General features: G+C 45.2%; 1 protein-coding gene and 1 long non-coding RNA gene across 7 annotated transcripts in view; one reads left to right on the top strand and one right to left on the bottom strand.

Annotated features, from left to right (window-relative positions):
* The first annotated feature begins 1,084 nt into the window (after positions 1 to 1,084).
* Positions 1,085 to 15,554, top strand: part of LOC114010586 (uncharacterized) — a 196,695-nt gene continuing 182,225 nt past the window's right edge. For 4 of the 5 annotated variants that reach the window (XR_003552066.2, XR_008748488.1, XR_008748487.1 and 1 more), the window contains exon 1: positions 1,085 to 11,782. This is a non-coding gene — a long non-coding RNA (uncharacterized LOC114010586). The remainder of the gene's footprint in view (positions 11,783 to 15,554) is intronic. The other variant, XR_008748489.1, reaches the window with a different exon arrangement.
* GLRA1 (glycine receptor alpha 1) overlaps positions 14,888 to 15,554 on the bottom strand; it is a 40,901-nt gene continuing 40,234 nt past the window's right edge. Inside the window, exon 9 of one of the 2 annotated variants that reach the window (XM_013294730.3) lies at positions 14,888 to 15,297. In XM_013294730.3, the coding sequence (XP_013150184.2) occupies positions 14,983 to 15,297 (315 nt within the window). In that variant the 3' untranslated portion in view covers positions 14,888 to 14,982. The remainder of the gene's footprint in view (positions 15,298 to 15,554) is intronic. The other variant, XM_005231809.3, reaches the window with a different exon arrangement.

Genomic DNA, 15,554 nt, shown 5'->3' with positions numbered 1-15,554 from the left:
CGAAAGGGCACATAGAATTACCTGTTCTAGAACAGTAATTTTTTGCCTTTTACTTGCCAAACTTGGTGGTTCAGCCTGGTTGTGCTAGATGTCAGTAGAGCTTTGATTTTTGCTCTGTCTTAATCTTCAGAGTTACGCTATTTGTCCCTTCTGTCCTTACAACTGTTTCTCAGACTGACTTGCTTGCAATCTATTCCTGAAGACTTAAATGTCCTAGTGAGCTGGAGGAGAGTGAAGTGTGACAGCAGTAGCTGTGGTGTGCTGTCATAGCCTGCATACTGGAAATACATACTGCTTCCTCTTGTGGTGGTAACTGGTATTTTTAAAGAAAGAGTTCTGCGTTTTTCATATTGGGAATGACTGTGAGGTGAAGGTATGCAGTGGAAGCCCTTCACTAAATTCTGTCCTCGTTTGTAATTATTTTTTTTCCTTCTCATTTGTTGGGTTTCTACTGCTGTTAAATCCAAGACTGCAGTAACAGGTTGCACTTCAGACTTATCAAAGTGCTATTAATAGAAGCTTTTATAGCTACTACCTAAATCTGCAAAAGCACCCTTAAGCCTGAAACACCATTTCTGTAGTGGGAGTTGAATATTTCTGGCTTGTTGTCATCTGGTTTGAGAAAGAGCTGAGGAATGTCAGGGAAGAACTTAAAAGCATATAAGGTGAAGTTGTATGCTTGTTGTCGTGAGTCATACTCTCAATATGTTGACCCAGAAAGTGATGTTCTTGTCCAAGATGACAGGCAAAAATAAAATATTTACATAAAATTTTCTTGGAATGTCTTGTAAAGAAATACTTTTCAAAAGCAAGTTATGTTGACAGCAGCTTGAACAAAACGCAGCGACTGTTAGCATTTGCGTTTTGGTTCTGTGACTATCCAATAACAAAGTGTACTGAAAAAACATGCTGCAAAGTGTTACGTTGGCTTTTTTGTTTAAACCTTCTAGTACCCTCAAGCCCTTCTGATTTCTGTGTTGCTGTCCTACTAAAAGCTCAATAACTTGTCTAAGGTCTTCAGTGCTCTGCGTACGTTAATGGTGAAGAGACAAAGCAAATCGTGACTTCTTCAGAGTCATCACCTGGCTGCAGTGAGATAGAACAGCTACCAGAAGGCTTAACCTGCAATAACCGAGGTAGCCTAACTCTTTCTAGAAGGAAAGTGCAATAGGGAAGTCTCAAATGAATAAGACTCTCTGTGTTCCCCTGCCAGCTTCTCCACTTTAATTGAGACAATGAGGTGTTTGCTGAAGTGCTCTTGATGTCCCAGTGCTCTGCAGGGAGTAGGAGGTGGGGAAAACTTGGTCAGACCTGTCAATAGGCTGCTTTTGCACCCACACAGGCCACATGGACAGTGTCAGGAACAACTTTAATGATCCTTATACTGTAACGATCTGCCCTTCTGAGAGCATGGGGATTTTCACATATGACCAGTGTGATCTGGCCTCTTCTGGCTGATCTTAATAGTGTAAGATGAGAAATAAGACTTTCATTTACAATAGTATTTCATACCACCAGAACTAGAAGCTGTGCTGCTTTTGCTGCGTTTTCTTTGGTTAAGGGCATTGCACAGTTTACTAGGTTTAGTTACCGCCTTTTCTTGTGCAGGGAGAAACTGCTTCTGGAGTACTTCTAACTACCAGCAGACTTGCATGGTTATGTGTAAAGCTGAACTGCAACTTTTGTCTAGGACTGCAGGAGCTTGTTCTGTGGGGCACTTTTTACAGTATTTTTCCTCTTTTCTTTCTTTTTTTTTTTTTAAATAAAAAAATAAAATATTGCTCAGAGCTGAAGCTCTACTGTTCCTAGGTCTATGCTAGCCACTGCAGGCAAGTGTGGAGGTGGTGAGTGTGCTGTTGGAAGTAGAGCTTTGCAGAGAGGATTTATTCCTGGAGTAGGAATCGGAGCCTGTGTGCTTAACCTGCTGTGTGGTAACATTGAGCTCTGACTTGAATCCAAATGAGAAATATTCTTCAGCAGTACCACATGAAGGGATACCCTTTAGACATGGGAGTCTGCTTTCTTTGGTGAAGAGGATGGTTATGGGTGCAGGTATGAAGATCTGGAGTTGATCTCTGCAGCTGCTGATTTTACTCCGCATGTTGCGGAGGGACATATTTTTGAACAAAATGTGTTTTTTTCTTATTGTTTTTCTTTACACACTGCTGCCTGGGGCTAAGAGCACGTGGCATGCTAGCAGTTCCCCTAAGTTGTGCGTGCTTTAGCAGGAAGTAATTATCTCTGATCATTTCATTTCCTAGCAGTACCACTCTTACCCTGACTGGTAACTTGGAAAACCTGCTGTCCTAAGATCTTGATCATCTCATTTGCATGTTGCGTGGAAGATGGGGCAAGGGGGCCTGTTAATAGTTCATCTGGTTATGAGACATGAAACAAGTGAGTAAAATGCTTTCAAACTCCATTATTCCTTAAAGACAACAGAGTTTAGACTAATGGTGTGTTTTCAGAATTGATTTGAAGGGCAAGATGGTGCCCTCCTATTTTCTGTCACAAAATGCCACTTGCCAATCCAAGTGGTGTCTGCTGTTCTACTGATGGTATTTCAAACTTGACAAAGAACCTGACTGTGCAAGGAAAAATTCTTCATCATGTCCACATCTTCGAGATTCAGCGTGAGTGGCAGTTGTTTAACGTTCCGAAATGTTATTTTGGGTATCTGCACCAAGGTCAGTTCACTTACTAAAAAAATTGAAGGCTGTGTATAAATAATGCCGTGTCCTAGCTTGCAAAATGGTACATAAAATAAATCTTTCTTTTATGTGGACCCTAGACCCAAACAGCTAAGCTCCTTGCCAGAACTTTTTTCAATCTCTGTGAGAACGTAAGGCATAGTTTGGCTGTAAGTAGGGTATAGTACTGGTGTTCTTGCAAAGAAGACGCAAACAAAACATTCTGTTTGGGTGCCTGTCCTTGCTGTGTGAAAGACCAGAGCAGCTTAGGAGGTGTTTTGTAGAGGCTAGAGATGTGGTATGTCCCTCTTGTGGAAGACTTTTCTGCTGCCTGGATTTGATCTTGAATCCTGGGAAAGGAAGGCTGACTGTTAAGTGTTAGCCTCGCAAGAGTCTGACACGCCAAGGAACAGTTCAGGAGTCTGAATGCTGTGGCTGCCAGTGCCGCCTTTGTAGGAATTCCGGTGCGGGGTGGAGCTCAGGAGGTCACAGGAGGGAGAGAGTATTCTCCAGGATAACAGGTTTAACAGTAAAACTGGTCTTTTGCCTTATTTTCATGAAATGTTGCATTAGCACAAATGTACCAGCAGTGTGGGCTGCAGCATGGAACCTCAGGCTCTAAAAATCGATGGAGAGAATTTCAGAAAAATCTTTAATCTTTTTTATTGGAATCGGCATGAATGTATGATTCAATAAATATATTTTATATACATATAACAGCAGAAACTTTACATTCCATCTTCAAACTGCTGAAATAGAACTTCTGTTTTAAAATTTTTTACAAGCCAGAAAAATAATCTGCCACTGTTTCTGTGTGGTCATGCAAATTATGTACGTTACAGGTTTATTTCATCATGACGTAAAAATGCTGCTCTTAAGGAAGCAGTTGCTTTGCACTCTGACCAATGTAGCAAAATATCATTAAATGGAGTGTAAGGCCATACCAACTTTGTGTATGTATATATTTATGTATATATAATAAATTCATAGAGAAAAGATGGGAAGGTACCTTTTTAAGGTGGGTAGGGACAAGATATGTAAGCATTTCATGATCAGACTAGGGTGTGCTATATTCTGTATTTCCGTAGTCACTCCTCTGCTTTTGAGGGGAGACTAGCATGAAAATTAATAAGCATTTTTCCATTATCTTTTCAGACCTGTGTTAATGAACCAGTTGCACTGAACAAGAGAGCACTTGAGTTGCCCACTTCACTCTTCCTTCTTGCCTTAACTCCGGTGATTAATTCTTAATCTCTGAATACTTTTCTGATTATCTCCTGTGAGATGCTGATATATTAGCACGCGCCTTGCAGGGGAGAAAACTAAAACAGCTGAATATGAACTGTTTCAATGCCTGTTTTAAGCTTATCTGAAATTAAAGGGAGGTGAGTTTTGTCCTCTTAACAGCAGATGCCTCTCTCTCCTATGCATAAGAGTTGATAAAACCGGGGGAGTTTTAATGCCACTGCTTCCTTCTGAGGTCTCGCTAAGACTGACGAAAGAAAATACTCTGACCTTGTTACCTGTCCTTTCTTCATTTTGAACAAACTTGAGAAAATAGCTGTATCCTGATTTGATTTTTTTTTTTTCCAACAAGCACACACACACGGAAATGCAAAACTAGTTCCTATCTGGATTTGGTATTTACAGAAGAGCATTGATAAATGGGCTCTGATGGATGGGTGTGTCAAGAGGGTATAATCCTCAGGCGTCTGTCCTGCCCCTTTGCAGGAGGGACTGTCCCACAGCTGAGGTCTTGGCCTGTGTTGGCAAACCCCATGTTTTTACCCTGAGCTCCACTAGAGAGTGGAGGGTGACTGGTATTGCCCTCTCTGGGAGGGACGGGCTTTGCTGGCGGAGGGATGGGGCAGCCAGTAACATGCTCCACTGCAGCTGCTAAACCCAGCACAGCTCGTTTGTCAGAGCCCTTGGCTGTCCCTGGTGTAAACAGCATCAAGGCGCTGTTGTGTTTTGGAACAAATGAGCTTTAGTAAGTCAAGGTTTGGAAACAAAGATTTCCTTGATACAAATAGCTTACAGATGGGAGAGAGACAGAAAATGGGACAAAACAACGCCGCTCCTTAACAGGCTTTTTTCAACAGTTTTGGGGAGGTATTCTTAGATACTGGATTTCTGGGGGTTTCGCCAGTGAGGTGGATACTTCAAGGAAAATGAGATAATATTTATCAGGGACATAAGGAAAACACTCTCTAAGTACTGAACTGTTCCCACTTCTGTTTGTTTTGTATGTTTTCAATTAGTATTCCTGCTGTGAGTATGTATCTCCCCTCCAAAGTAAAACCAAGTGTGCGATGGTTGTCCTGAAGAGAAATATCTTAAATATTTTTATTTTTCTTCTAAAGATAAATTCATTTACAAAACAATGTAAATGGGTGTGCGTTTGTAGTGGGAAGGGAGGAATTCCTGGGTCCTCCTCTCCCTTTTTTTTTTTTTTTTAATCACTTACATCTAAGTTTTTCATTACTCCTCATCTGTTTTAACATAGTAAGCATGATATGCTGTACACGGTGGTAGAATGTGAGTAGACAACACAGTCCATAAAATGTCATGGTCCACAACGACGTTAGCCTGCTTATGGCTGTTGTTTATCTCAAGTGCGTGGTTACAAACAGCTGCTTGGGACAGGCTTGTGCATCTTCAGGATTCAAAGGCTGCTTCCAAAGTGGCGTTCACCAGTGCTGCAGGGATGGTAAATTGCAATGAAATGCACTGTGACCTTTGCATGTCAGGCCATTTTTGGATGAAGTCCTTAGTGTGTTGCTTCATCTTTACATCTCTCTCTAGATCTCTTAATTCAGTGGGGTTTTACTGTATCTCAAACACATGTGTGCATGGCTTTTAGCACAGTTGCCTTCTATTTCAGTTCTTTTGAAACCATCATCTCTTTCCTGCAGCTCGGTAAGTCCATGAAAGAAGAGGTGAGGTCTGGCCATGATCAGTGCTGTCAGTATGTCGTGGCCAGACTCGGGAACCACACAAACTTATCTTTTCGTGTATGAATTCCATTTCACGGTAGGCTTGAGATGCTCCAGGCAGTGCATTTTTCAGGATAATTAATTCCACATGCATGTGGTGAGTGAAGTCACTTGGCCTTTGTGCCTTAATCTCTGTGTCTGTCACCTCAGATGCTTCTGGAGTTGAGCTGTGTCGCCTGACTTACCGCACCAGCTGCAGGGAGTGCAGTGCTGGGTGTACAGTGAGGTGCTCTGACGTTGCAGTGAGCAGCAAGATGGAGCTCAAAGGCAGAGTTTAAGCACAACAGATTGCCCTTCCCAGCAAGGGGAAGGTGTATTACATACCTGTCTCTCCAAATCTCACATAACATCACTGTTTAGACCTTAACGCTTATTTCCCAGAAATTCCAATTGGGATGCTCCTGAAGCTGACAGATCCCCAACTCAACCTACTGTCTTGATCTAATTTAAGGAGGGATGTATCAGTCATGGGTTTGAAATGCAAGTGTCTTTCAGCTGCTCTGTCAAGTTTAGTAACCCTGCTCAGTGCTGGAGGGCTGTGAAGGGGCATCAACCTGGGCGTGGAGCCGCTGGTTTTGTGGTTCTCCACTTTTGAGTAGGTTAACTTAAAGATTTGTCAGTTTGGTCTGTGATGCTACTGAGCTTATTTTCCCTGCTTACTACTTCTCTGACCCTGGAGTTGGAAGTATGCAAGTGTTTTGGACTGAAACACAAGCAGGTTTGGGAAGGGGAGGACAGAAAGGAAAGGGTACAAGTTCAGTGTGGGCAATGGCAGGGCAGGGTGTTCCAAAGCCCTTGTTCAGTTGTTTGCCCAGCCTAGGCAAGCAGAAGGTAAGGGAACTTGTGTTCCCTTCTGCTAAGATTTTGTTTGGTCAATCTCTAGCTGGGCATTTCTTGTAGAGCTAAGTTCTGCTGCTGTGGCCAATAGCACAGGCCATGGTTACTTAAAATGGTAAGCAGAGGATATAATAATAGCCTAATTTGTTAGTGGTGGGGTGGTTTTGTTTTGTGGTTTGATTTTTCTTTTAACTTATATTCCTGACTAGAAAGTGAGCTTGATGGCAAGTGGAGGCATCAAGGGCTTGCCAGGATTGATCATTATATTCCTGCCTGTGAAGGATGTACAGGTGTCCCTCACCTTAGTGTTCAGTTGTTCAGCGAGATGCATTTCCAGCACCTCTTTCCTGTGTTACAGAGGCTGCCCCTTCCCATGTCCTTTCTTTATTTGCTGGTTTCTCAAGCTTTGTTTTTAGAGATGACGCTGCCTGTGCTGTCCCGTGGAGTAAGAGGTATGGTACAAGTCAAGCCTCATGAATTCTTTCCAACCCCTCAAAGAACAAGCAACGGCATTTAAAGCCTCAGCTCCCAGGAAGACCACATGGGCTGGGGCTGCAGCTGTGACTGCACCTACTGCAGTGGGGAGTAAGTACTACAAGCTCCTGTGCCTTACACTAATCTTCATCTGCTCTTCCTTCCTGATCCTTGCCCTCACTCTGCTCTTGGGTAGGGAGCTGAACTTGTAGAACTTCTGCTTCTAACACTGAAGCCTTGGAGGAGCAGAGCTGTCCTAGAGGCTGTGGTCACAACACAGTTGTGTTCAACTGTGGCACATCACACGCTCCAGAGCTGGTCCTGCTCCTCAGGGGTTTGTGTTGGTTCTTTAGCCCATCATGAGCGACCGTGATGAGGATACTTTTACAAATATGTACGTGCGTATCCAGGAGAGGTGGCTAAGGCACCGTCCTTGGCACAATCCGTTCAATATTGCATAGTTCTAGTTCGATAAAGGTCAGTGTTTGGGGATTAGTTGTCAAGCAACAAACACTGAAGCCCAAGGGTCAATTCTGCTATCGTTGGAAGTCACAGCCTGTTGATCTCCATAGGGCTGTGACAGGGCAATGCTGATTTAAGCAACACTACCATGAGGCCCTCCCTGTAATTGTGACTGCGAGGTTGATTCCAGGTTCAAGCCTGAGCTGTAATTTAGTGCTCAGATTCTGTGGTGTGCTCAACCCAGGGCAGCTGGCTCAGCTAGTCTGCAGCCCAAAGCTTGACTCATGTTTTTGTCGGACAAGTAACCCAGCTGTGCCCCAGCATCACCAAGTGCCTAAATAAAGCAGACATCTCCTCCCACAGATCCACGGGGGGAGGCGATTTCAGTTTGCTATGGTGCCAGCAATCCTGGGAGCAGCTTCCCAAAAGCCTTAGCAGCAAAAGCTACTAGTGAGCTCCATGTCCCTCAGACCTGGCAGCTTCAGGCCAGCTCTACCTGCCCCTGCTTGTGCCAACCTTGACCCATCGTGCTTGCAGCTCAAAGCCAGAGCATGTAGTTAATGTGGGTACTTCATGCCCCAGCCAGGCTCAGCCAAGTTCCCTGCATAGGTGAAGAGGGTGTCCTTGTTTGGCTTAAGCTACTTACACAATTCAAGTGGCAAATCTATGAATAAAAGTTAATCAAGCTAGGCTGATGGGTTATTTATGGTGGTATCATCCTATGCCCAGGAAAAGATGGATGATTTTATACTGGAAGTGCTGACATGCTTGAGCCTCAGGGTACCTGGGAACACGTAATAGGGTTTTATATCCTCTCTCCTTGCTGAGAACGGCTGTTGGGATGCTGCTGAGGTCCCTCTCCCTTGTGCTTTTTGTGGCTGGCTTCTTACTGTTGGTAGGAGTAGTGGCAGCACTAAACACAGCCTCCAAACCCCAGCAGTGATGCTTTGAGTGCTGATGGGATTGTTAAGCCAACGTGAAGCCATCCCTGTCTTCCCCCAAAGCGGCAACATCCCCTTGTGCTGAATCTGACCCCGTGCATGCACTCACCCTGTCCAGGTCAACCCCTGGCTAATCCATCTCTAGCGCTGCTGGAAGCTGACCCTACCTCGGGGTGGGCTTCAGCACTGTCTATTATACACCCAGGAGCAGTAATATCGCAAGCATAAGACTCCCTTACAATTTCTACTTGAAAGCCTGACAGTCAAGTGCATGAAGACTGCAACTTCGGTTTGCTAGACTTGATGGCAGTGATTACTTAACACAATCTCATAATTACTACTGCCAGCTTTGACTCTTGCGTCATACCTGCTAGTGCTGTCTGCCTTGAATGCCAGAAGAGTTATGTGACATGCAAACAAACCTCTCCTATTGCTTTTCCTTTTCCTTCCCCGTCTATGCCAGGATTCTAATCTGACAATTTAACGGGTAATTTCCTCTGCTATGTGCTTAAACCATCCCTCTCTTTGTAGACTGCTGTGTGGTTTGTGTCCTGTACCAGGAGCTTTGGTCCTTCACTGGCAGCATGATGCTGGGACATTGTGATAGGGTGAGTGAGGGCAGAGATGAACCAAGAGAGCTGTAGCCCCTACAGACAAAAAGGTCAGCCTCCCACTGCAAGAGAGACCACAGCCTGGGACTCCTCACCTGGCTCAGCCTGTGCTTCCCATTACCAAGCTAACTCCACTATCTCTAGTTCAGGCTGTACACATCAATGTTCCCTCAGTGTGAGTTCACCTGAGGGCATCAGCCAGGGGCTGCTCATCCTAGCAGTCCTCAGAGGAGAATGACTTGCCTAGTGCAAGCACCAGCATCTCCTCCTCAGCTGCAGTGTGGAGTATCTCTCAGCAGATGCCCTGTGCAAAACACGCAACCGCTCCTTACTCATCGCCAGGTTCACAACAGCTTATTTCTTCTGGGCACCTCTGCTATGCAACACCTCCTCTCCAGTGGGAGGAGACTGAGACCATAAGAATTTGATTTCCAATAAGCAGCTGCTATGTAGCTGGATCACTGAAAAATATGGAGCCCTACAGGGATAATAGCCAAAAAGTCTGCTTTCTCTGACTTACGCTGCTTTGCTTTCACATGAGGAGAGTCAAAAAAAGTCCTTGTTGGCCACCCTTGCCTTCCTCAGGAGTCGTCCTCATGCACACTTTGTCATGAGAGCATTCTCTGGGTAACTCCCTGCCTGCTCAGGAGCAATGGTTTTACTCGCATATTTTGCCCTGTATTTCCCAAGACACCCACCTGTGCCAGGCCCCTCAAAGGCTGCAGAGCTGAGGAACTTGGCCCCATAGAAATGAACGTTTGGGTGGGTAAAGAAGGGAGATGAACACAGAAAAATGCAATATACTTGAATGAAATAAGAGACTTGTGTAGATTCATTTGAGCAAGAGATGTGAAATTGTCCTGGAGAAATAATTAAGGAGAAGGAGATGAGGGGATGGGAAGACTTTAAAGGACCTGAAGTAATTCTGAAGATGCTAAAATTAATGAATATTAGCTTCTGCTTTGGTGTTCATCCTAGCACCCTGAAGAACAATCAAGTATCTCAATTTTCTACTTAAATAGTATACTGTCTCCATACAAATGATGGAAATCTATTGAAGCAGGAGCAGCACAAGATACCCCTTACATCTCCCTTTGAGAAGAAGACAGGAGCGTGTCAGGCTGTTCCCAGCAGGGAGGGGATCGGACACTGCTTTCACTGAACTGAGCTCTCTGGGATGCTCCGGCAGGGCAGGACTCCTGCTTGCAGTTACCCAGATGGAGATGCAGGATGTCCAGCTGCCAGGCAGGGACCCCAGACCTGCGGCTGTGCTGGTAGGTTGGGATTTGAGGGAGAAGGGGTCCATACTGTGTTATCCACTGCTGCTGGTAGCATGGTTTTGGGGTAAGGGATGGGGTACTGAAAGCGATTGTCTGTCTTTGGCACAGGGATAAGAACTGCGTTTTATTAAGGAATGGTAGTACAGTACAAAAATATGATTGTATAAAATCTGTGAAAAATATGGCACCATTTAAAATACCCTTTTTTCCTTTCATATGTTCCTTTCTTTTAAAAAAATATATATTGTGAGCACTTCTAATCTTTTGTCCACCAGCATTAGGAAATGAAGCAAGGTCTTCAAATTACAGTTGAGATAAAGGACAACCAATAGTATAATTTGAATTGTCTTAGATTTGCCTCAAAATCAAAAGTCTTCAGAAGAACCAGAAGGGGGTGGTGGTATAAAGAAGCCCAGAAAAGTCTGGGGAAATCAACAAAAAACCTTTTTTTTTTTGCTCACAGGACATGAGAATATTCAGCATTTGAACTCTTGAGGCTTTTAGGAGTGAAGTTCCCCAGCCCTGACCAGCAAAAGCTTCTGGGACAAGAAGCCCATGAAGCAAACGACCCTGCCTGTGTTTGAAGAGAGGCTGGTGCTTTGCCAGGGTCAAGCCTAAGCCTTACAGCCTGTACCAGACCGCATTCTTACTTGTCTGTTCTGGATGCTCTTCAGCACCTCTCTCAGATTTCCATGGTACTGGGATCCCAGATGGAAAGCCACTTTGATCAGGAATTAAAGTAGGAAAACACTCCTTTACCTGACCAGAAAAATGGTAAGCTTATCCTGCTTTTTTCTATTTTCCACAGTTATATATAAGGAAAAATAATTACTGAGTATGAAGTGATATGTTTCCAGCAACATCTGGAAATAATATTGTTTGGGATAAAACTGTTTCTCCAAAGAGTCCAAGCAAATCAGAATCCTGTTTTTTCTCTTTACTGTCGGGCTGACTGCTATTTTACACAGAGCTTTGTTCGTAACAGGAGCTAATGATTACAGAGTTAAATTCCATCAATATGCCTGGAAGTTACCTTGCAATATCAAATCCTGTACATTCTTACTAATAAATATAATTGCTGACACTATTAAAACAGCCTACTTTGAAGATGAGATAGGTTATCAAAGCAAGTTCTATTGCAATACAGAGACTAAGCACAGTCTAGTACAGATGGAGAAAAAAGGTTAGATTTTGAAAACTGCAGACTCGCCGGGGCTCTTAGGACAGTCTAAGGTCCTGTCTATGTGGTGAAACTGTCTGGCACGACATCTGTGGGGCAGCGACCTTAGCACTGTCAGACCTTTGCCAAGACCCCAGTGTGTTTCATGTTGGGATGCGAGTGCTGCTCGCTGTCACCGTGCAGGCAGCCCTGGGGCTGGAAAATGGCCCAAATGGAAACTGGCTGCTTAATGAAGAGAAAATAACACTGCTTATGGTGAGCATCAAATGCCTAGTGGTTGGCAGAGTCGGACTGGATGCAAAAGCAAGCTGGTAAGAGTGTAATTCTTATTTCAGTCCCTATACTCCATTGGCTCTGCTAGCAGCTGAAATGCTTCTGTATGAGCAGGGAACACAAGCATTTTTCTGATGACTTCTAGTTCCTAATTTGCCTTCTTCTGGCCTTACTCTGTGCCAAGAAGTGACACTGGAGCTCTAGCGAAGCAGTAACTGCGAGCTTGTCTGCATCTTCAAGCAGTAGGTCTGGGATGAACATGGGATTCCTCTTTGGTCTCAAGGCCCTTCTCTAGGCTGGAGGAGAATGAAACGAGGTGGGAACGTATTCTTTCTCCTTGCTCTGGTCTTGCCTTTGGGATGTAGGATCAAAATCTCACTTGAGTGGGAGGATGGTGCACAGGATTTGTTAACAATGTAAAGGCAACTCCTTAGAGCAGCTCCAGTTAGGAAGAAAACCCACGGCTGTGCCCTGGTGAGCCATCCCAAGTACCTTGGGGAGACAGAGAAGTTGTGTGAACCACAACCAAATTGCCTGACTCCTAAGTGCAAGGTCTGAGCATCCAGGGAGGACCTCTTTTGCCCAAACGAGAGCGATTTGTGGTTGTTCACCTGCGTGAACAAGGAGCCACAATGCATAGGCTGCCAAGCCTCTGCCTGCTGCCGGGCAGGGAAGGGAATTCCCTGGATTTACTCTTTCATCTCAGACAAGGATGCACCGTTTAAAGCAATCGCATAACCCGCAGTTGGCACGGCTGACCGTCGTGCATGCAGGAAGAGTTCAATAATTCAGCAAGCAAAACCAGAGCCAGCAGCAGACTTGGGCTCCAGCCAAGGCTCAGAAAGTTGTCCTAGCATCAAATAATGCCTCTGCTTGACAGCTTGAGATCTCCCTGCTTGGGAAAGCAGGGTTTCACGGTTTGCCAGGGGAAGGAGAAATCCTCAGCCCACAGGTTTTCTGCTGCCCCATTGGAGCGATGGGACTGATACACTGGTTCACACTGGTATTGCATGACCTTTCCTTGTCTCAGCAATGCAAAGGGACCCGGAAAGCTATGTAGCCTTTGCCAAAACATTAGGAAATATTGCTGTTTGCCCTAGTCCACACGGTGACCACCATGTGTGGGGTTTTTTCTCTCTTTTTTTTTCTTTTTTTTCCTTGTTATCCTTCGTTTCTTCTGATTTTTTTTTTTTCTTTAAATAAAGTGTATTTAGTGCTGGTGAAAGGTGCTGAATTGGCAGCCTTGGAGATGGGTGTCTCTCTACCCCTCCCAGCAAAGCCCTGGTGGTTTCCTTTCTTGGCACCAACCCTGTGCTAGGAGAGCTTGCAGGTCCCTGCCCTCTTCCACAGCCACCTCTTGCTGCACTGGTTGGGACACCCAGGGCTCCCACCTCCTGTCCCAGGCTTGGATGCTGCTGACCTGGGCCAGACTGCAGCTGCCAGTGCCAGAGGGTCCTTGGTGTGAGCTGTTGCAGCTCCCATAGAGGATGCAGCTTCTGCAAGCAGGAACTTGATTGTTCCCAGAGCAAGCATTGGACCTGCCACCCAGGTCGGCTGTGGTCTGGTCCTGAGCAGGAGATGGAGGGGAAGGAGAGTGGATGCACCCCTTCGGGTGCCACTTGTGTCTCTGCCTTCGTTTAGTGCCTAATCCAGACCTGACCCCAAGTGCTTCAGTGCAGACTGATTGTCTCTTCCTTCATGCTCTCTTTTACCTGCCTCGCTAAAGTGCAAAGGAGCACGACTGCATGGCCCGAGCGCTGCAGCCCAGCTCGTGCCCAGGGCCCCCGAGGGGCAAGTGGGGCATCAAGCCCTTGACCTGCCCGTGCCAGCCCTGAGGCAGGCTTTTGAATAACACCCTGGAGGCATTTGGTACTTACCCCCCACCCCACCCCAAACGCCAACACCAACCTGTGCTACCTCTTGGCCAAAGGGAAACCCCTTTGCTCACCCATTCCCACCTCCCTCCCCTCCCCCCCCTTCCCTATCCCCATCAAACTGTGCCAGCCTACCCTGGGACTCTGCTGGGCAGCAGAGAGGGGCAAAGCAAGCCGCTCCATCTTCCCATCCACATTAAAGCTAAATGCAGCACCAAAATAGATACAAAAATAGAATTTTGGGTCCATCGGCCCAGCTTCGCTATTAATATTACTGCTATGACATGTCTGAAAATATGAACTGCTCTCTCTATACACACTATCCCCCACCCCCCACCCCCCTTACTGACAGTATTGCCCTTTGCCCGGTCCTGTTGCAAAAGGCATGAATATGCCTGTTTTCTCTATGTTTTAAATATAATTCCTTCCACCACAACCCATTGTAAATGAACATGGCAGAAAGGGGTTTGGCAATGCAGAAAGGAGTTTGGCAATGGGAGGAAAAAAAAAAAAAAGCTTTTTAAAAAATCCCTCATCATTTCTAGTGTTCTGAATAGTATTTCTGCTTCCTGGGACTCGAATCCTGCCAGGTCATTTCAAAGGACAGAAGGTACCTGTGATTTCTGATGAAGGCCCTGATGTCCTTCTCAGGTTTCCCATTGGATGTTCTCTGATGGGGATGAGAGAGATAATGTATTTGCTTTCCTCTATCCAAAAGTCACAAAGTGTTTGATCAGCAGCCCTGTGACTAAAAAAAGTAAATATATAAAATAAACAACCAACAGCCTCTTTCTTAAGCTTCCCTGTCTATCCAGTTTTCAAAGTGCAAAACCAAAAGAACAACAGGATGATTTTCTTGTGTTTTTTCTTTTTTTTCCCTTTTCTTAGGGCTTCTTTTCCCTCACGTGCTTGACTGGTATGGCCTTTCTATAGCAAAAGTCAGATAAAGCATAATTGCAGTCATTTCTGCACATGGAATTATGAATCATTCCAGTGACTTGAGAATCTAAGCTGTTAATAGGCTAAAAAAATTTTTTTGTTTATCTTTTTTTGATTGATTTCTTTCTGCATTATAATTAAGCATGAATATATATTAATATATTACACTGCTTGGATTGCAGCTGGAACAATCCAAACCTTTCTATGCTGTAAAACTAACCCCCACCCTGCGCTCGGCAGATCAAGAGCTTTTTTCCTCCTCCCTGTGCCAGTTATCATCAGTTCACACGATTAGAAGTCCCTCCCAGCCCCCCTCCCCCTTTTTTTTTAGTAGATATTGCCACATTCTTAAATTCATGCATTGCTGCATTGCTATTGCACATATATAAAGGATTGCTCACTCCCTCCCAGCTGCTCCCCTTCCCTCACTGGTTGTGCACATCCTCTCTGCGAACGATCTTGTAGATGATCCAATAGAAAATGTTGAAGATGAGGAATGCCATCGGGAAGCCGATGCGTGAGATCTTGTCGATCTTCTTGGCTCGCTGAATGAAGAGCTTTCGCATCTCCTCAGGGGAGCGGGATGGTGGGGGAACGGGGTTGGCTGTGTTGTTGTTGTTGGCGCCCTTGACGGAGATGCCATCCTTGGCTTGCAGGCAAGCTGGTCCCATCCCGTAGGCAGTGAAGTTGAACCTGCCTTCAGCAGCTTCATCCTCCTGAAACAGATTCAGCATGGGACTCTACTTAAAATGAGATATAGACAGTGCACCCTCGCTATAAGGCTCTCCACTGACAGCTTCCTGCTCTGCAAGGGGAAAGACGCCCTGACCTCAGCGCCCTTGGACAAACCCTCTGCTCTTGGGAGACCAGCCTTATAGAGGGGTGCCAGCTGTATGATGCACAGATGCAAATCAGGGGATCCAGGCACCCCATGCAGAACAGGACTGACTTCCACCCCATTGGGGTCTTTGACATACTTGAAGGGTTTATGATACTG

Source organism: Falco peregrinus, chromosome 8 (assembly GCF_023634155.1).
Source record: "Falco peregrinus isolate bFalPer1 chromosome 8, bFalPer1.pri, whole genome shotgun sequence".
NCBI lineage: Eukaryota > Metazoa > Chordata > Aves > Falconiformes > Falconidae > Falco > Falco peregrinus.
Note: the sequence above shows the minus strand (reverse complement) of the source record. Positions and strands in the feature narration are given on the sequence as shown.